Source organism: Gordionus sp. m RMFG-2023, chromosome 1 (genome assembly GCF_954871325.1).
Source record: "Gordionus sp. m RMFG-2023 chromosome 1, tfGorSpeb1-WG-v2, whole genome shotgun sequence".
In the NCBI taxonomy this organism is placed as follows: Eukaryota; Metazoa; Nematomorpha; class Gordioida; order Chordodea; family Parachordodidae; genus Gordionus; species Gordionus sp. m RMFG-2023.
Genome location: NC_088775.1, coordinates 34738431 through 34758344, shown reverse-complemented (window position 1 = coordinate 34758344; position 19914 = coordinate 34738431). Strand labels below are relative to the sequence as shown.

Genomic DNA, 19914 nt, shown 5'->3' with positions numbered 1-19914 from the left:
AGCTAAGATAAATTGTTACCATTTGAAATCTGCTAAATATTCTATATTTGAATAATAATATATATTAAATTTTACCATTTTAAACCTATTAATCTTCTTAATTTGCTGTAGAAATTATATCCTAGGTTGTTCTTTTGATATTGTGTAAGAGCTAAGATAAATTGTTACCATTTGAAATCTGCTAAATATTCTATATTTGAATAATAATATATATTAAATTTTACCATTTTAAACCTATTAATCTTCTTAATTTGTTATAGAAATTATATCCTAGGTTGTTCTTTTGATATTGTGTAAGAGCTAGTTACCATTTGAAATCTGCTAAATATTCTATATTTGAATAATAATATATATTAAATTTTACCATTTTAAACCTATTAATCTTCTTTATTTGCTATAGAAATTATATCCTAGGTTGTATTGCTACCATTTGAAACCTGCTAAATATTCTATATTTGAATAATAATATATATTAAATTTTACCATTTTAAACCTATTAATCTTCTTAATTATAAATTATATCCTAGGTTGTATTGTTACCATTTGAAACCTGCTAAATATTCTATATTTGAATAATAATATATATTAAATTTTACCATTTTAAACCTATTAATCTTCTTAATTTGCTGTAGCAATTATATTTTGCCATTTGAAACCTGCTAAATATTCTATATTTGAATAATATATATTAAATTTTACCATTCCAAAAGAAATATTAACATTCCAAAAGAATTATTAACATTTAACGTAAGATTATGGTAAAAAATTAAATTTTACCATTTCAAAATTATTAATCTCCATTTTGAACGAATTGGACGAGTTGGACGAAAAATACGATGAAGTGTCTTACGATCAAAGGCACCCCTGCCAAAAATGTTATGTATCCAAGTCAGATATTTTGAAAAATTGATATATGAGACATTTCGCATGACAGGAATGTTTGTTTAGGCCTACACCGTGCTTCTAATCAGTGGAAGTAACAAAGAGAGTGGAAAAACACACTGCATTTATATGCAAATTTTTATAGTGCTAGTATATGTGTATAGATTCATTATGAATTTTTTTCTTTAAAGTAACCTGATGATAGCCATAAAAATTGTTATAGGATAGTCTATATGAGCGAGGTTTATACAATAACAATAATTAATATATTAATTTTTTTTAAATTTTTTTTTATGGTATATAACATTTTTATTAGTCAAATTGAACGCTAAAATAAACATATATACGTAATTTAAAAATATATATTAAAAATATCATGTAAACTATTTCTAAAATAAAATAAATATAAAAACTGTATAATAAAAAAAATAAGTATAATAAATTGTATGTTGGGTGTGAGTTGGTCAAAAAAAGGAGCCGTGGATGTCAATGCAGTTAGATCTGCATATAAATGTCTTAAAAATAATCAATGCATAAATTCGCCCATTTAGTTTAAAATACATCAAGTTATCAACTGTTATTACCTTTCAATCGTTCTATTTTCGGGCAATAATAATTTTATATTATGCTGCCACATAGCATTCTCACTTTCTTTAATATTGTAATAAATTTATATATATATAATATATTTTTCATTATATAAAGATATTGTTGAAAACTTTAACCACTGGTTTATACAAAGCTACAGCCTCTAAACAAAAAAGCTGCTCATTTGATGGATTTATCGCACCTAATTGTCGAGATTGTGAAAAATTATCTTCTCTGAATGTAACAGATTTACCTTATATAAGGTGCAAAGAATGTTGTCTAAGTGATATCAAAGAAGATTCTTCAATTAAGGTAAATTATAAAACTTGCATACCAGCAGGCCTGGACCTATCCACAGTCCAAGCAAATGGATAAGACCATAAATTTAAAAAAAAATCAGGCTTTCTTTAGAAATATTATTTTTACACAAAATATGGGAAATCATATAAAAAGCCTTTTATATTTATTTACTACATATTTTTAGTTTCCTTATAAAACATTTTACAATATAATGAAATTGTGAAAATTCCATGATAGCAGTAAAATATAAAAAATAAATGAGCTCTGGAAAATGGTATTAGTCATTATTATCTACATATTAAACCATAAAAAATTTAAATATTCTACTTTTTAATAATTATATTAATAAAAGTTTTGATTGATAGATTAGCATACATATCAGTAACTTTTTAGATATTTTTATAATTTGCTATTCAATTGTGCCAGCTAGGTAAGTTAGGATATAGAAATGTTCTGAACTATAGATTTTGTTCTCTCTTCAAATATATTTAATTTGACAAGAGAATCTAATAATTTTAATTGTACATATGGCACAATATTATTATTTTTTTGAGAATAGTGCACAGGATTTTAATAAGCTTATGTGTGAAAAGATTCAAACAGCAGATATTATTTTTTTTTTACAAGTGTGGACCATGAAACAATTTTTATCTAATCTAAACCTGATATTTGTAAATTTTTGAATTGCTCAATTTGATCTTTTGACGTCTCTGAAAAATGGCTATAAATTTGATCTTTTTTTAATGTAATAAAACTAGTGTATACTATTTGCACAATCAATTTTATATTCCCCTTTATGTTAAAATTATTCTAATATCACATGAACTTTTTAAATTTATATAAAATTAAACAAAGCTTAAAATGCTCTTAAAGATATTTGATCTTTTTTTAAAATGAAGATTTTTGAGAATGCTCAAACAGGAATTTTCATCAAATTTTACTTTGCTCAAAATTTTGGAAATTAAAATCTTTGAAGATTTTTTTATAGCTTTAAAATTTAACTATAAAATTATCCTCTAATGAATTATATAATTTGTTAATTGTGTTCAATTAACATAATTTATTGTAATGTTAATTTAAATTTGTGATCAGTTGAAATAATTTATTTTAATGTTAATTGAGTATTAATTTGAATATCTATTGAAATGTTTTATTATATATACCAGTTGATTGTTATACATATTATTATTATTATTTGATTTTTTAAAAGAAGAAATAAAATTAATTTAAAATTCAAAATTAACTTGATTATTTCAACTGATCACAAATTTAAATTAACATTACAATAAATTATGTTAATTGAACGCAATTAACATTCCCCTCTTCGACAAAGTATCAAGTTGCTGCTCGGTGAGCGCATAAGTCTATGTTTAAGTTGCGTGAGTCCATACGTTTTCGTAGTTTGATAAAATTGTTGTACGTTATCATTATCATAAGGAATAATTGATCAAATACGGAATAAAATTTTAAATTTGGAAAAAAGAATTTGGAATAAAAATTTTGGAATATGGAATGATAAATATGTAGAATTCCGCAAGAATGATAAATCAAAAAGATTATTATATAATATTTTGCGATTTGGAATAAAAATTTTGGAATATGGAATGATAAATATGTAGAATTCCGTAAGAATGATAAATCAAAAAAAGATTATTATATAATATTTCGCGTTTTTTCAAATTTTGCGTTTTATATATTTTATTTTGATAATTTAAGTTGCGTTTTAATATTTTATTTTAATAATTTAAGTTACGTTTTAATATTTTATTTTAATAATTTAAGTTATAAAATCTTTTAAATAAGAAGGTTTTTGTTTATTTCTTGATGGTCTGAAAGGTATCTTACTATTTTTACTTATGTCTACACTTCCCTCTTTACAAGAATTCTTAAGGTCACTTTCATAATATTTAAATCTATTATAACATTCCCTTTTTCGTAACTGGTCTATATGTCTCCTTACTACACCTTTATCCGTATTAACTTGGAACATGGTGTCACTCTTTGTGCGTGATGTTGCCTTTGCACCACGTGTCATCACTCTGTTTCTTGTACCAAACGAAGTCTCCTATATTAAAGGTTCGATTTCTTGGTAGCGATATGTTGACTTTATCAATTTTATCCTCCAATGATTTCAATAAGTCCCACTTTATTCTAATATCTCGGTTAAACACTCTTTTGGATGGTGTGACACCTGTAGTATCATTCGGTGTGTTTCTGTAGTTAAACAAGAATCTGTCCAGTGCAGTTTCTAAGTCAATTTTTATGTTTCTTTTCATGTGAGCTTTGAATGTTCTCACCATACGTTCAGCTTGTCCATTAGATTGCTGATGGTAGGCGAATGTTAGTACATGTTTTATTCCATAGTTACTACAAAATATCTCAAAGTCTTTGCTTGTAAAGTTGGTACCGTTATCTGTGACAATGGTTTCAGGTATGCCAAAAAGCGAAATAGTTTTATAAATTTCTTTCAACGTGAATTCAGTCGTGATGTTTTTTACATGAACTATGATTGGAAATTTACTATAGGCATCGACGATTATTTAATTTTTGTAAAAAATGGACCCGCATAGTCTACGTGAATCCTTTCAAAAGGTTTAGTCGCCAATACCCATGGATTTTGTATTTTCTTTGGATTGTCGTGAAAAATATTACAATCGTCGCAACTTGTAACTTCCAAATACCACATGCGATCTTTGGCTAAGGATTTAATTTTACCTGCTCCCATGTGACCTTCATGTAATGCCTTTAATATGTTCTTTCTTAGACTGGAATTATTATTTTGTTGCTTTTGTACAGACAATTTTTAATAATACTAAGTTCATATTCAATATTTTCATAAGTTTTGTTTTTAATAGGCACATTATTTCTTATATCATTAATAACTTGAGATAATTCAAAATCTTTGGACGTTTCATCACGTATTCGGTCAAAACTAAGAGGTATATCGCCAAAGTCATTTATAATTGCGACATCATCAATAACGTCATCATCAATTACTTGTGGTAATCTTGAGAGGCAATCAGGAACAACATTGTATTTACCAGCTTTATAACTGATGCTAAAGTCGTAACCCCCCAAAATTATATTCCACTTCTGTAATCTTAAGGACATGGTAATATTATCTTTGAGCCCTTTGGTGAAAATATGGATTAACGGCTTGTGGTCCGTTACAATAGTAAACTTAGTCCCTATCAAGTATTCTTGAAATCTCTTGATAGCAAACATAATGGCCAGAGCTTCACGCTCAATATTGGTATAATTTATCTCGGACTTTGCTAAAGTTCTCGACGCAAAAGCTATTGGGTTTTTTGCCATCTTTTTCGGTGTGAAACAAAACACCTCCTAAACCTCTTTTAGATGCATCAGTCGCAATTCCGATACGTAATTCAGGATTAAAGTACGTCAAAGCTGGAGGAAGACTAATCAACGTCTTAAGATCATCAAAACTTTTGGAGTGTTCTAAATTCCACTCCCATTTTTCCTTGTTGACAATCTTGTATAAAGGATCAGCTATTTCAGCAAAGTTGTTCAAAAATTTTCTGTAGTAGCCCGCCATACCCAGAAACGTTGACAATTCAGCAGCTGATTTTGGTTCCGGCATTCTAACGATCGCCTCGATCTTGTCATGGTTGGCGTGGATCCCATTGGCTTCGATATCGTGTCCTAAGAACCTCAGACTTTTTTGCAAAATTAGGCACTAAGCTATAAGATAATATTCTTTCAAAAACTCTTTTTATGTTGTTGAAATGAGTTTCGTCACTATTTCCCGTTATTAATAGGTCATCAATATAAAAGATGACATCTTTCATGTCACCGAAAATTTGATCCATAATCTGTTGAAAAACTGCAGAAGTCCTTAACCCAAAAGGAAGTCTAGTAAACCTGTAGTATCCCCTGTGTGTAGATATGGTTAATATGTTTCTGCAGTTTTTGTCGATGGGGATTTGTAAAAACGCGTCTTTGAAATCGATCTTGCTGAATTTCTTCCCCTCCTTGAGCTTAGCTATAAGATCGTTTATTCTTGGAAGTGGGTATCTGAAATTTTCAAGAGCAGGGGCGCAAACCCTAACGCTCCCATTTTCTTTGTAGACAGCGGTTATAGAACTTGCCCATCGAACATCCGTCACTGGCTCAATGACTCCCTCGTCTATCCATCTCATAAGTTCTTTAGTTACAGCATCTATTTTTGAATAAGGTATACGCCTTGGTGGTATTATCTTAGGTTTGGCATCATTTCGTAAATGTATCTTGACGTTAACTTTGTTGATTGGTTTGGTAGTCAGTTTAAATTCACAATCTTTTATTAATTTATTTATTCCATCTTCATAATTGATATCGATGTTTGCTATAAACTTGTTCAAAATATTACTAAAGGCATTGATCCACATTCGTCCCAATAATGCATTTTTATTAGACTTTACGATCACTGCTTGCAAGTGTTTGGCGATACCATCGTAGCTTACTTTAACTTGAGTTACGCCGATAATTTCAATTAAGTTTCCATCATAAGCTGAGAGTTGTAGAGTGGACTTTTTAAGATCTTTAATACCTATTTGTTTAGCCATTTCATGAGGTATAATCGTAAATTTAGATCCTGTATCGACTTGCATAGTAACGGTAACATCATTTACTTTTAAAGAAGTCATAAATGAATTGTCATTAAGTTTATGCTCGGTTAAATTGTTGACATTAAAATCACTATCATTATTATTTTGTATAGCGTCATTTTTATTTTCCACAATCTCTTCAATGTTCATATTGCAATTGTTGCTATTACTTTGGCTCTGATCATGATATTATTTGTTTTCTTAGATTATAGTTTTTCCATGTATTGTTTCCTCCATCACTATTATTGTTATAATTGTAGGATTCATATCGGTTACCATTTCGATCATCATATTGATTCTGATTTCTTTGGTTGTTGTAAGACCAGGAGATATTTCTCCTAAAGTTATTATTGTTTTGCCAGGCATTCTTTCTACCATAATTGTTTGAATTGATATTATCGTGCCACCTGGAGTTTCTTCCGTTATAGTTTGAATTGTTGTTGTTTTGCCAGGCATTGTTTCTATCATAATTGTTTGCATTATTGTTATTGTGCCACATGGAGTTTCTTCCGTTATAGTTTGAATTGTTGTTCGAAGATTGGTTATTACGAACTAGAGTTACCCTCACTGTCTCGAAAATTATTGTTTTGATAGTTTCGGCTAGCATTATCATTAGGCCTAAAATCAAAATTTTCCCTATGAGTGTTACGCCCATTACAATTAAAATTATTTTCTCTAAAATTATTACGTTCATTATCATTAGAATTATTCTCATTATTACTAAAAGTACTTTTGCATTCAATATTTGAATTAGAAATTTTTTTATTTTTATCCAATTTTTTATCATTGTCTACATAATTTGTATCGCTAACGTCTGGTTAAATATTGCTACTATCTAACTCAACTCCTAATTTCATCATCTCATCTACAGTCCAGTCCTTATGCTTATTCAACTTCCTTCTGATATGATCGTTTAAAGTACACATTATCAATTTCTCCTTAATTCTACTGTCATCTAGGAAATTGCACTTCTTATGTAATTTATGTATTCTATAGAAAAATGTATAAAAAGACTCGTCGTCACGTTGTATCGCTAAGTTAAAATTTTTTATACTTAAATTTATATCTTCCCTCGGAATTAATAACTTGAGTTTATTAAAAACAACCTTATAATCTTTTAATTGTGCCTTTGAACACACGGATGTAATTTTGTCATAAATGTCAATTGATAAGTTACCTAATAAGGTCCTAGCCTTAGATGCGTCAGATGCAATGTAATCCTCAAAGTATGTCTCAACCATATCATGTGTCCGTCTCTTCAAAAAGTTGTGGAAATCTGAGATACGGATCGCATATAGCAGTAAGTTTATTGTCCATAATTAGCATTAAGTTTGTCCATAATAAAAATTTTACTTTAAGAAAATACTATATGTTTTAAGTTATGAATTTCATATCGAACAAAAAAATTATGTTCATCGTTAAACGGAATTAAATAATTCTATGTCTTTAAATTTTATATCGTCAAAGCAAATCAAAAAAAATCCTATGCTTTAATTTTGAGTCGTCAAAGGAAATTAGATAATTCAATCCCATCGAATTTAAGTCGTCAAAGGAAATTGGATAATTCTTTAAATTTAAGTTTTTAAAGAAAACTAGATTATTCTAAATCTCTAATTTTAAGTTATAAAAGAAAATCAGATAATATGTCTTTATATTTAAATTATCAAAATAGATCAGAAAATACTATAACATGAAAAAATGTGTAATTCGTATTCAATTTATATACTATAATTTGTAGCATAATAAGCGTATCAAAATATAAATTGGCGTAAAATTGTAAGTTTTAACATTTTGTGATCACGCAATCTATGAACATAAAGTTCTTATCTTGAATAATATGCGGTCTCCCATTCATTAACATATAAGTGCGTAGCATCACAACCACACATATCACGAGCATTGTGCGATGAAAATAGTGTCCGGCAAATTAATCGCCTTAAATTCAAACTTTTTTACCTTTTGAATATGTATATATCAGAATAATATTTGACTATTTTTTTAAAAAAAAAAAATATCCTTCGAATTTAATTTTCTTTTTACTTTTTTTTTAATTTAAGGAAAATTTTATTTTATTTTTACAAAAACGTGCCGGGGCACCATGAAGGAAACAAGTTAAATTGAGTTTTAAATCAATTTTATTTCTTCTTTTAAAAAATCAAATAATAATAATAATAATATGTAGTGTTGTGAAGTTCGTTTTTTTGAAAAAAGGTGATGAACGGCGTTCCTTTTCTTTGATGAACGCGTTCAATTTTACGTTCGTTAAATTTTAAAAACACTTTTATTTTTATTTATTTGAAAAATTAATATTAATCCGCATTTTTTAACAAAAAAGTCTTATATTTTTATTTATTTGAAAAATTAATATTTAATCCAATTTTTTAACAAAAAAGTCTTATATTTTTTAATCAGCTGTTTTTACTTTTTCCTCTTTCATATTGCAATTAACGTACCATAACGTGCTACTGCTAGAGAAGATAAGATTAAAGTTTATTAATTTGAATATTTTATATTTTAATTTAATAGATTAGCATTTGCATGGATATAAATATTTCATCATCAGATTCTGAAAATCAAAATTCAATATTAGATGAATTAGAATTACCATGGCCCAAATATCAAAAATATTTCACTGTTTTATCAAAAGGTAATTCAATAGTTACCAAATGTAAAATGTGACCAAAAAGTATTATATCAGTGTCAACATCTTCAAGCTCCAATTTAAAAAGACATCTGATTGTAACATTAATTATTTTATATTATATAATATGTATAACTATATAGCCAGTTAATAATTTATTTTAATTGTTCTAAGTAAAAATAATTACATAATATATATATGTATAGTTAATTATAATAAGGCATTTTAATATTAGTATTTGTCCATTCTTAGCATAGATATGAAAGGGAAACTAGTATTTTTATGGGAGCTAATTTTGTTTGTCAATAGTTAATTTAAATTTGTGATCAGTTGAAATAATTTATTTTAATGTTAATTGAGTATTAATTTGAATATCTATTGAAATGTTTTATTATATATACCAGTTGATTGTTTTACATATTATTATTATTATTTGATTTTTTAAAAGAAGAAATAAAATTAATTTAAAATTCAAAATTAACTTGTTTCCTTCATAATTATTTTTTAAACCAAATGATATCTTTACAATACAAAATAAGGATCTTTTTTATTATAGTTATTCCCATTTTTACAGATTTATATAATTATCATCTAATATTTACTAATTTTGCTATTTTGATTGTTTTATATTTCAATTTGACATAAGTGTATATGTATATATTTTGTTACATTACAACTAATTACTTATTTAATCATATAAAAGATTATTTATCTAATCTAGACAATGTAAATTAATCAATTAATTTAATTCATTTCAATCTATTACATACATTCTTTTTTCCTCTTCTTTTATTTCTCAATTTGAAATGAGATAAATTGTTTTCTTATCTTTTTTGAATAACAACATCTACTTTCGTTTTCTACTACTATAGGTAAATTTGTATTGATTTATTGTTTCTTCTTCAGTTATTGTAATGTATGAAATGTCTTTGGCTATTTAGATTTGAGTATGAATAATTTCATTGTTTGATGATACTTTATTGAAGGTCTGTTTTGCATTGTTTCAATTGGTACTTCCTCTCCTGAATAATTATTTCATAATTGTTGAATCTATGTACCAATGATTAATATTAGGGCTGCATCAATCCATAATTTTTTCACCAATTCGATCCAATATTTGTCAATATATATTTCAAACAGCCCTCATACCAATATCTACATTTTTCTCATTATTTTATATAATATAGGATAAGGAAAAAATAAAAATCTCTGTATAAATTTTTTAAAAAAGCGTTTATTTCTGATTTTCAAATTTGTAGATAAAGGTTTTTATTAGTGGTGTACCAATACCGCTTTTTAAAAGCCGATCCGATATTAAATGGATATCGGCCGATTGCCGATCCGATATCATATCTAATTTTGTATTCTGTAAAGATACCAATGGTTTTAATTTTTAATATACTTTTTATTAGTATAACATCTAACTATACCATAACATGTCATTTAAATATATTATAATGATCAGTTATAGTTTATATTCAATTCAATTGCAATTCTAAAAGTATATAAAATATTTTTATAAATCACTTATTTATATAATAGGTAATAACATTAATCTATTAACATAGTAAGTATATCGAAGATTTTTATTTAGAAATACCAAAATTTCCAATTTATCAGAGGTCAGTCTGCGGCGATGCGGACTGTCAATTTCACTAAAAATAGATTCTGAAGAGATTATCGCACACTTTTATACACAGAATGGGCAAAAAAAATAACAATATAGCAGAATGTTAATTAATTATTATTATTAAAAAATTAAACAAATGAATTTCGATTTTATTTATAAAAATAAATGGTATTTTAGATATATAACTTTTTTTAAAAATTTTATAATATTTTATTTTGTTAAAAACGCCATTTTTTATTGGATATGATCGGAAAATTTTATAATATTTGCCGATAACCGATATTTTAAAATGGGTAAAATATCGGCCCGATCCGATAAAAAATATCGGTACATCCCTAGTTTTTATTTTATTATTTTTTTTGATGATGATCAGAATTTTCACTTATATATTAGCCTTAATGCAAATAAGTATAAATTTAGATGCTAGTACACCATATACATTTATATATATTCATATTAAATTTTATATATAACAAACTTATAATATCTTTATTTTAAAAAATTCAATATCAATTAATAAAATTATATATTAGATATTTTTCTTTATAAACATAAGAGAATAAAATTATTCCAGATCTCTGATATAGATAAAAATATAATAATATATTATAATTAATAAAGTTATACCACAGCTAATAATAAAAAATTGATTTTTATTTACTATAAGTTCTTTATAAAAACATTGGAATAACAAAATGCACAAATATTTTGGGTAATCTTCTTTTATATTTGTATATTAATATACTTTATCGTTAAAAAATTTAAAAAAAAACTCTATTTTATAAGTGGCGCCCCTTCACACTTTTTATAGTTTTAAAGATTAGTTCAAAAATAAATAAAAATGTGTATAAATTCGGTATAGGTCAAATTTTTTTAAAATATTGGCCGATCTGATATATTTTCTAAAAGTTCAATGTCGGCCCTTTGTACCGATATTTAATATTGGTAATGTCTTCTCCATAACTATTAATTTGTTTTCGCAAAAAACTTCATTGGTTCTGTTCTTTAACGACCATACCTGTTCCCCAGTTATTTTTAAATCTTTCACTTATATTTTCCCATTCACATTTTGAAATTCCTGGTAATGGTATGCAGGGATGTAAGTAAATAGGTTTTAGTAATTATAATGGTATTTTTAAGCATAATTTAACATGGAAATTGTTTATGCGTTATTTAAGGAGTGTTCAGATAATATCAAAAATATTACATCTTTGTTTTTTCAAAAACTTTTCAAAGTTTGTACTAAGCGCTTCACCTCTCAATTTGATCTCGGGGATACACATCACTATACTAATAATTGTTTGCAAACATTATTATTTATCGACTATTATAACAATAGTATTTGGGTGTGCAAAGTGGCTAAATGTATAATACAATTCCTACTTCCGTAACATTTGTAGAAAGTTTTTGTATTTCTGGCCACTTGCTGAAACTTTCTATTATCGCTAAATATATCTCTCCATTAATGGGTCTTGCAAATTCTAAATGAATTCCTCTCCAGGGTTTATTTGGAGGGTCATTTGCGATGATGCCCCCGGGTTACACTTACAAGATTAGATCTTAATATATATATATATATACACTTTTTATTAACAAACAATTTAGTTATATCGATCCGCTCAATTAGTCATTTGTGGATGAAAAATTCGAAGTTTTCCTCAGATTCAAGGTATATGTTTTACAAAATGAATGTTTGGAAAATAACTAATTTTACAATACAATATATATTTGGTTTTTTATCAATTTTAAATAGATGTTATTTTGATATTAACTAAGGGCTAAGCCGATCCATAAATTTTCACCGATCTGATCTGATTTTTTTCGATATTACTACCAAACCTATCTGATATTTATATTGAATGATTAAATTCATTTTGTTTTTTTATTTTCCAAAAATTAATCATCTCATTTAAAATATGGGCAATGTTTATCGCTTAAACCGCCGGTTCTAATTAACCGATTAAAAAAAGGCGAAATTTTAGCCAAAACATTACCTAAGCGTCGAAATTTTTTCAATGAATCTTCAGACCTTTCTGTAATCTACGGGAAAATTTTCTAATCTTGGGTATAGTTTTGGCTAAAATCTTTAGTTACTAGTTTTTAAAAATCAACTGTGTCCGTTTTACCACACTAACTAAATGTGACTCGTTAGATCTAAAATCCCTTTCTTGTTATAGATAATATAACAAAAAATTATATCCAATTTTAAGCTACTCTATCTTTTGAAATAAGTTGGTTTTTTTAAACAATTCAATTTAGGTTCATCATAAAATAATAAAAAAATTTAATTAAAAAATATGGGCGGTCCGATATTTTTTTTAAAATACTAAATAAAATCAATTTATTAGATAAACATAGTGTTTTAATATCTTGTTGATAGAAATTTTATAATATGATTTAAATTATTATAATTCATTATTTAATAATTTGTTTGGGCAAAAATGTGAAAATATTTATTAGCTAGCTTCTTCGTTACTTAATTTTTCTAAATATTTTATTTTAATCATTTTTGTAATGGTACATTTACGCTAACAATTAATGGGTTAATTTGATTAACTTTGAAATAAATATTTATATATTTTATTTATAACATTATTTTTATGAAATACTAAAAATAATTTGTAAAATTTGTACTAACTGTTGCTTGCTACGGTTTCTAATTGCATAATGTTTGATATATTTTCAAATATTTGCATCAAAAATATTTCACAAGTTGAGGGATAAAATATAAAAAGTTGATTAATATTTCCCGATTTTTTAAAATCTCGATTGCTTCCACGAAGAACATTAATCCATATACTTTTTCTTAGCCTTCATACAAAGTGACCCGGTCCAAAAATATCCTTCCCTTGAAATAATCTACGAGAGAGGGGCCGACCCTACCCTGAAGTTAGTTGAAATGGACGGAACTGTCAAAAGTTTTGGCATTGAGGCCTGGACCACCGATAAACTCGAAACCTTTTTGCTCGCCCACATTGGTGCAGGTAATATACTTGATTCGGCGGAAGAGACTGAAGAGAAGACGGAACTGTAAATAGGTATATAATCCTTCTATACCTTTTTTAGTCACATCGTAACCATTTTCTGCCACATTATGTTCTTTTTCAATGTTTATTAGACGAGAGAAGGGCACTGTGCGACTGAAAAAGGCTATGATGCGACTAAAAAAGTTATATGTACTACCACATCTCATTGATACATTACCCCACTCTTATTTTTTTAAAAAATCTTTATTAAATTTAAATAATCATGATCACTCATTTTTTTAAGCCTTTGTTATTATAAAGGTTTAATTTATAATGAACAAAAATTAATATAAATTATTATATTTAAGAAGTTATTAAAATAAAATATATATTATATAAAATTTGTAAAATAAAATTATGGCTCTACTTCTTCTTCTCCGTTTTATGGCGATTTCCAGGTTTACCCGGGTAGGCCAGTTTTCCCTCTGATTTTTCTTTTCCATTTTTGACGGTCCTGAGCATCAATACTTGTAAGATTCAAGCTTCTCATATCCGCCGCTATCACATTTGTCCACGTCATCTTGGGTCTTCCTCTAGGTCTTGATCCTCCTACTTCCATCATTGTGCATCTCTTTACCCAGTCATCTCTTGTCATACGTTCCACATGCCCAAACCATCTTAGTCTATTTCGTCGCATTACCATACCAATCATTTCTATACCTAATCTTGCTCGCAATTCCTTGCTAGTTTTTCTCTCTCTCAGAGATACCCCACACATCCATCTAACCATCCTCATCTCTGTTCTTTCTAATTTGGCTTCGTGAATTGCTTTCATTGCCCATGTTTCACCGCCATAAACTAAACAACTCCTCACGCAGTTTACATAAACTTTCCCCTTTAACTTCAGAGAAACTTTTTTATTTGTAAGAATAGATGACATCTCTCTGAACTTCTTCCAAGCTTGTCTGATCCTTGCAACAACAGCAGAATCTACACCACCATCTGCGTTTAGCATATCACCTAAATAACAAAACTTATCCACTTTTTCTAGGGTTAACCCATTGCCAATATCCAGACCACCATTTTTTAGGTTATCATTATTATGTATCCCTTTCATGCATGTTTTACAAATAAAGGTCATTCTTTCTAACATCAAACTGCCTTTTTTCCCACTACATCTTTTATGTACCCATTTCTGGCATCTGGTGCATTGGATAGAATTTCTAGCAACTCCTTTCCCACATACACCACAAGGCCACTTACCTGATTCTTCTATCTTTAGATTTTCCCCACCAATCATCACCTTTGTTTTTGATGCATTCATTTTCAGGCCCTTTGCTTTCATAGTCATCTTCCATTTACTAACTTTATCCCTCAATTCTCCCTCACTGTTTGCCATTAATACAAGGTCATCTGCATATAATATCTCCCAGGGAAGTCCTTCACGCATTTCTCTAGCCACCACATCCATTACTAAGATAAATAATAATGGACTCAGCACGGATCCTTGATGAAGTCCTACCTTCACCTCAAAGCTGTCACTATCACCATGATCCGTCCGTACTGCTGTTTGTGCTCCAACATACATTGCCATCACTGCGGTAACTAACCATTCCTCCACACCGGATTTTCTCAAGGCCCATCTTGTAATCTCACGCGGCACCCTATCAAATGCTTTCTCCAAATCAACAAACGCATAATAGAGTTTCTTTTCCTTCGGATACTTCTCCTGAATTTGTCTCACCACAAAAATTGCATCTGTCGTGCCTTTTCCCGATGTAAAACCAAACTGCATTTCATCAATTTTGATTTGTTCCCTTATCCGCTTTTCTAACACTCTCAAATACTTTCATTGCATGTTCCAAGAGTTTAATAGCTCTGTAAGACCCACAATCTAAAGGATCACCTTTCCCCTTGTATACTGGGATAATTATACTTCTTCGCCAGTCCTCGGGAATAGTACCTTCTGTGACAATCTGATTTGCTAAATTCATTAACCATTCAATCCCTAAATCATCAGAACCTTTAAACATCTCTGATACCACCATCGTTAAACCCGATGCCTTCCCTTTCTTCATCTTTTTCACTGCTCTCCTTATCTCGTCCTTGCCAAATTTACACCCTGGACCTTCTACCTTTGCACAACTAATATTATTATTCCATTCATTTTCTTCATTCAAAAGTCCTTTCATGTAAATCTTCCAGGTGTTCTTAATACCACTACTATCAATCGTCATTTTTCCTTCCATATTTTTCAAACACTTTACACCTATCACATCCTGCCTCTTTTTTGACATCTGTTTTGCCATTCTAACCATATTTCCAATTCCATCAGCGCATTTCATTTCTTTAGCAAACTCGTGTCTTTTTTCTTCTTGAGCCTTCGCTATTAATTTCTTAGCATTTCTTTTAGCCATCTTGTAAATATCATTATTTTCTTTGCTATTATACCATACTTTGAAACACCTCCGTTTCTCATCCACGGCTTTCGCTACCTCTGGGCTCCACCACCAAGTCTCCTTATGTCTAGGCGGCCCTTTTGTCCATCCACATACCTCCTCAGTTGTCATTACCCAAGCTTTCTTCATGGCTTCCCACTTGTCATTCACCCCAGATGCTTGTGCCACCTCCGCCTCCCTAATCGCCAATGCCATATTGAATTGACGTCTAGCATTCTCCTCCTTCAATTTCCAAACCTTCAGCCTTGGGACAAACTTTCTTTTAGTGACCCTGGCACCTTTAAGAGTGAGATCTCCTACAACTAGTCGATGCTGATTTATACATTCCTCTCCCGGTATCACTTTCACATTTTTTATTATACATCGATCACATCTCCTTAATAACAAGTAATCCACAACACTTTTGGTACTACCCGACTTATAAGTCACCAGCTTCTCTGATTCTTTCTTAAACATTGTATTACAAACAAATAGCATCACTAAATTCTAAAATCCTCTCTCCTTCCAAATTTCTCATGCCGTAACTGAACCCTCCATGTACTCTTTCATAACCCTCACTACTCGCTCCCACATGTCCATTCAGATCGCCAGCCAGGATAATCCCCTCTTCATTTGCCAGTCTCGATGTCACCCCCAATAGACTGTCCCAAAATACATCTTTCTCTTCTTCACTTCTTCCAACCTGAGGAACATATGCCGAGATCATATTATATAGCTTTCTACCAATAATCATCTTGATAACCATTATCTGGTTGTCTAGCCTTCTCACTTCGACTACTTTGTCTACCAATTTCTCCGCAACCAATACCCCAACTCCAGCCTTACCATCATTACCTCCTTGCCAAAAGAATTTATACTTTTCGCTAGTCTTGCCAATCATTCTGGTCCCATTTCATTTCCATCTAGTCTCCTGTATGCAGCACACATCTATATGTCTTCTGTGCAATACATCGACGACTTCTCCCGCTCTTCCCGTCATACTCCCAACATTCCATGTCGCGACCCTAACTCGATCACCCGCAAACTGGTTTCTCCACTTTTTATTAGGTCGTTTATGGCCGTCATAGGTTTCATTTTCATGAATAGTGGTTCCACCAGGTTTCCCATCCTTCTTTTTGTCGTAGGCGGATGAGGAGGCCCACGGGGTACTTTGGGCTGTACCCCGCCCATGCTTTGTTGTAACCATAGGGAAATTTTTCTAGCATGGTTTTTACAATCGGATGCCCTTCCTGACATCAACCTCTTTAAGTGGTTTTTACACCCCGTCGAGGAGACGGTGATCCTATTCTAGACCCAGATCACAGGGAACCTTTTAGACCTCCATTTGCCGCCAAAAGACGTTGCCACTCCCCCGCCACGATGAGGCTGAAGGTAGGATTTTGGGAGAGTATGGCTCTACTATGCTAAAATATTATAATTTTAGCTCGTTTATATTAAAATTGTGGTATATCTACCTTTACCTTACCCTAACCCTAAAATTTGGCACATATTCTGGGATATCGATATCCATATAAACTAATTTATTCTTTAAGTCCTTTGTTTTATGTCGCGACTTTCTCAGCTCTCGTCTGAGTAAACCACATATATTTTAAATGGGATTAAAATCTGGAGAAGGGTAATACAAGGATAAAGTATATCTTTATAGATTCAGCATATGAAGGAGAATTAAATTTGCATATCCTAATAATTGGATTGATGGGATCAGTACTTCGTTTAGAATATCTGATATTTAACACCATTTATTATATTACTTATAAGAAATACATTTTAGACCTCTGGCATTCCCATACCAGGTAGCATAACCATTCACCATCAATATGGAAGCCTTCTCTGCTTGGGAACCCTGTACCGTACAAAAAATACTTTTAATTATGATTCATTGCTGTATTCTGTTCTCCTATTGCTCTTTTGTCTAATCTACTTATTTTAAAAGTCCAATTTAATCGGTTCTCCCTTTGCAATGTTGTTAAAAATAGTTTCTTCTTAGACTATATAAAATAATTATTTTTCGACTCTCAATTGCAGAAATCTCATCAAATTATATTTTAAGAACAATTTTTCTGAAATACTCTCTTTCGAATTAATTAGCCTTAGACATCCTCCATTTTGAGTAAGCTTGATAATTATTTTATATTTACGTAATATAAATCTACTGATATATCCACTTATTGCTAATTGGTTTGCCAAATTTTTGCAAAAATTTACTCTCTTAAATGAATTAATAACGATCTCACGAATTTGGATATAAAAAAATTTTAAAAGGTCAAAATTTTATAAATTATGTTATATTTGAAAAAAATGAGCAGACGATAGTTAATAAAAATGAGACGTATAAATTAACATGGGTGAACATTTTGGTGATCTTAGCTTAGCATTTGGATAATCTATGCATGACAATTTTTAAAACATTTATATTTTCCTTGAAAATTTAATTTTTAATTTTGAAAATTAATGTAATCACAAAATTAAGGGTGGTCTAATATCAATGAGATGGGGTAATACATGATTAATGATTGTAGAACAGAATATGCAAATGCATAGTAGAAAATTTTCTACCAATTTAGTCAGAATGATAGGACTTATAGATATAGTGAGATTTTAAGAAATGGATCAAGTTATTTATATATTTAAGCGAATTTTCGGGTTGATTTAAAAACCAATCATAAAAGAGTATATATATATCGTGAATGATTCTGCGATAATAGATAATTAAAAAAGGCACGGCTAAAGGCGAGAAACGAAGTAAGAACAAAAAATCTAAAGAATAAATAAGTAATTTGTTAGATCGATAAATTAAATAGAATTAAAAAAGGGAGGAATTGAATAATTATAGTAATTTAATTTATGTGTTAATCTTTTTATATGATAAAGAGATGACAAGGGGGGGGGGGGGGGTTGGATGTGACAGAATTAAGAAAGAGGGAAACTTTTAAAATATATGCCTTGCATTTCATTAAAAATTTGGTAGAGTTTTGAATGTTTTAATTGTTTTATTTTCACAATTTATGGTGATGAGATTATATAGTTAATTTTTATTTTTTAAATAAATATTCGATATATTAAAAACTTGAAATTTGTCTTGATCCAATAATAACGAATATTTATGAAGAATTTAAAAATTAAATGTTTTTATGGTTATTTTGTGGAACAGTGTTTTTCGAATTGATTTATATGGCTAATTAAATCTTCGTCTTGATTTAATTATCTTCGAAGCATTGTTTATTCTGAATTATATCTTATTTTCTTTAATAGGTATTCTTAACGAGGAAAATTATAAAACATGCTTGATTCAAATTCGAGAGAGAAAAAAACTTATGACGATATGAAGACCGTACAAAAATTTATTTTATTTTCTTCTTTTTTTCCTACTTGTTAGAAAATCAGAGAAACGGTCCTCCATCTGACCCAATCCACTTTTTTTTTCTTGAATTGAATGATAATGGATATTATTTATTATATAAAAATTTATGAATTATATTTTATCCTAGAAGCATTGATTTGATTTATAAAATACCTAACAGTTTATTTAACATTCTATATGCATATATTTTGTTAATAATTAATGTTTTTTGTTATTCGAAATAAAAATTCTATTATATTCAACGTCAAACCTTGAGATTGAGATAAGCGAAAATTAAATATTTACTAAGTTTTAAAATCGCATAGGAAACAGATAGCATGATATGATAATGGGGACTAATTATTTAGGATAAAGAGATTTGACTACATCATTTTTTTTGGGTTAGCCAGAGTTAAATGTTTTAGCACCAAGTTATTTTTGTAAAATGTCAAAATCGAAACCAATTTAAATTATATATTTTTTTAAATCCTATTTAGGGCA

The 19914-nt window shown here is 29.0% G+C and overlaps 4 protein-coding genes and 1 long non-coding RNA gene across 5 annotated transcripts; 1 reads left to right on the top strand and 4 right to left on the bottom strand.

Moving 5' to 3' along the window:
• Nucleotides 1-483: 483 nt before the first annotated feature.
• On the bottom strand, nt 484-764 carry LOC135931006 (uncharacterized). Its single transcript, XR_010572907.1, has 3 exons — nt 700-764; nt 597-659; nt 484-553 (listed from the first exon to the last, which is right to left on the bottom strand). It is a non-coding gene; the product is annotated as an uncharacterized LOC135931006 (long non-coding RNA).
• A 684-nt stretch (nt 765-1448) lies between these two features.
• LOC135931736 (selenoprotein F-like) lies at nt 1449-19639 on the top strand. Its single transcript, XM_065469013.1, has 5 exons — nt 1449-1543; nt 1588-1782; nt 12254-12317; nt 13459-13686; nt 19326-19639. Exons 1-4 carry the CDS (start codon nt 1508-1510, stop codon nt 13680-13682), a joined length of 519 nt encoding a protein of 172 aa, XP_065325085.1. The 5' UTR covers nt 1449-1507; the 3' UTR covers nt 13683-13686; nt 19326-19639.
• On the bottom strand, nt 14075-15409 carry LOC135924631 (uncharacterized). Its single transcript, XM_065459724.1, has one exon. It carries the CDS (start codon nt 15407-15409, stop codon nt 14075-14077), a length of 1335 nt encoding a protein of 444 aa, XP_065315796.1.
• Nucleotides 15414-16529, bottom strand: LOC135924621 (uncharacterized). Its single transcript, XM_065459713.1, has one exon. The coding sequence runs from the start codon at nt 16527-16529 to the stop codon at nt 15414-15416; it is 1116 nt and encodes a 371-aa protein (XP_065315785.1).
• LOC135924611 (uncharacterized) lies at nt 16534-16953 on the bottom strand. The gene has a single exon (XM_065459705.1). The coding sequence runs from the start codon at nt 16951-16953 to the stop codon at nt 16534-16536; it is 420 nt and encodes a 139-aa protein (XP_065315777.1).
• Nucleotides 19640-19914: the final 275 nt, after the last annotated feature.

What these genes read in the sequence shown, in the direction of transcription:
- LOC135924611 (XM_065459705.1), bottom strand. Translation starts at nt 16,953, where the DNA reads ATGATTGGCAAGACTAGCGAAAAGTATAAATTCTTTTGGCAAGGAGGT.
- LOC135924621 (XM_065459713.1), bottom strand. Translation starts at nt 16,529, where the DNA reads ATGTTTAAGAAAGAATCAGAGAAGCTGGTGACTTATAAGTCGGGTAGT.
- LOC135924631 (XM_065459724.1), bottom strand. Translation starts at nt 15,409, where the DNA reads ATGCAGTTTGGTTTTACATCGGGAAAAGGCACGACAGATGCAATTTTT.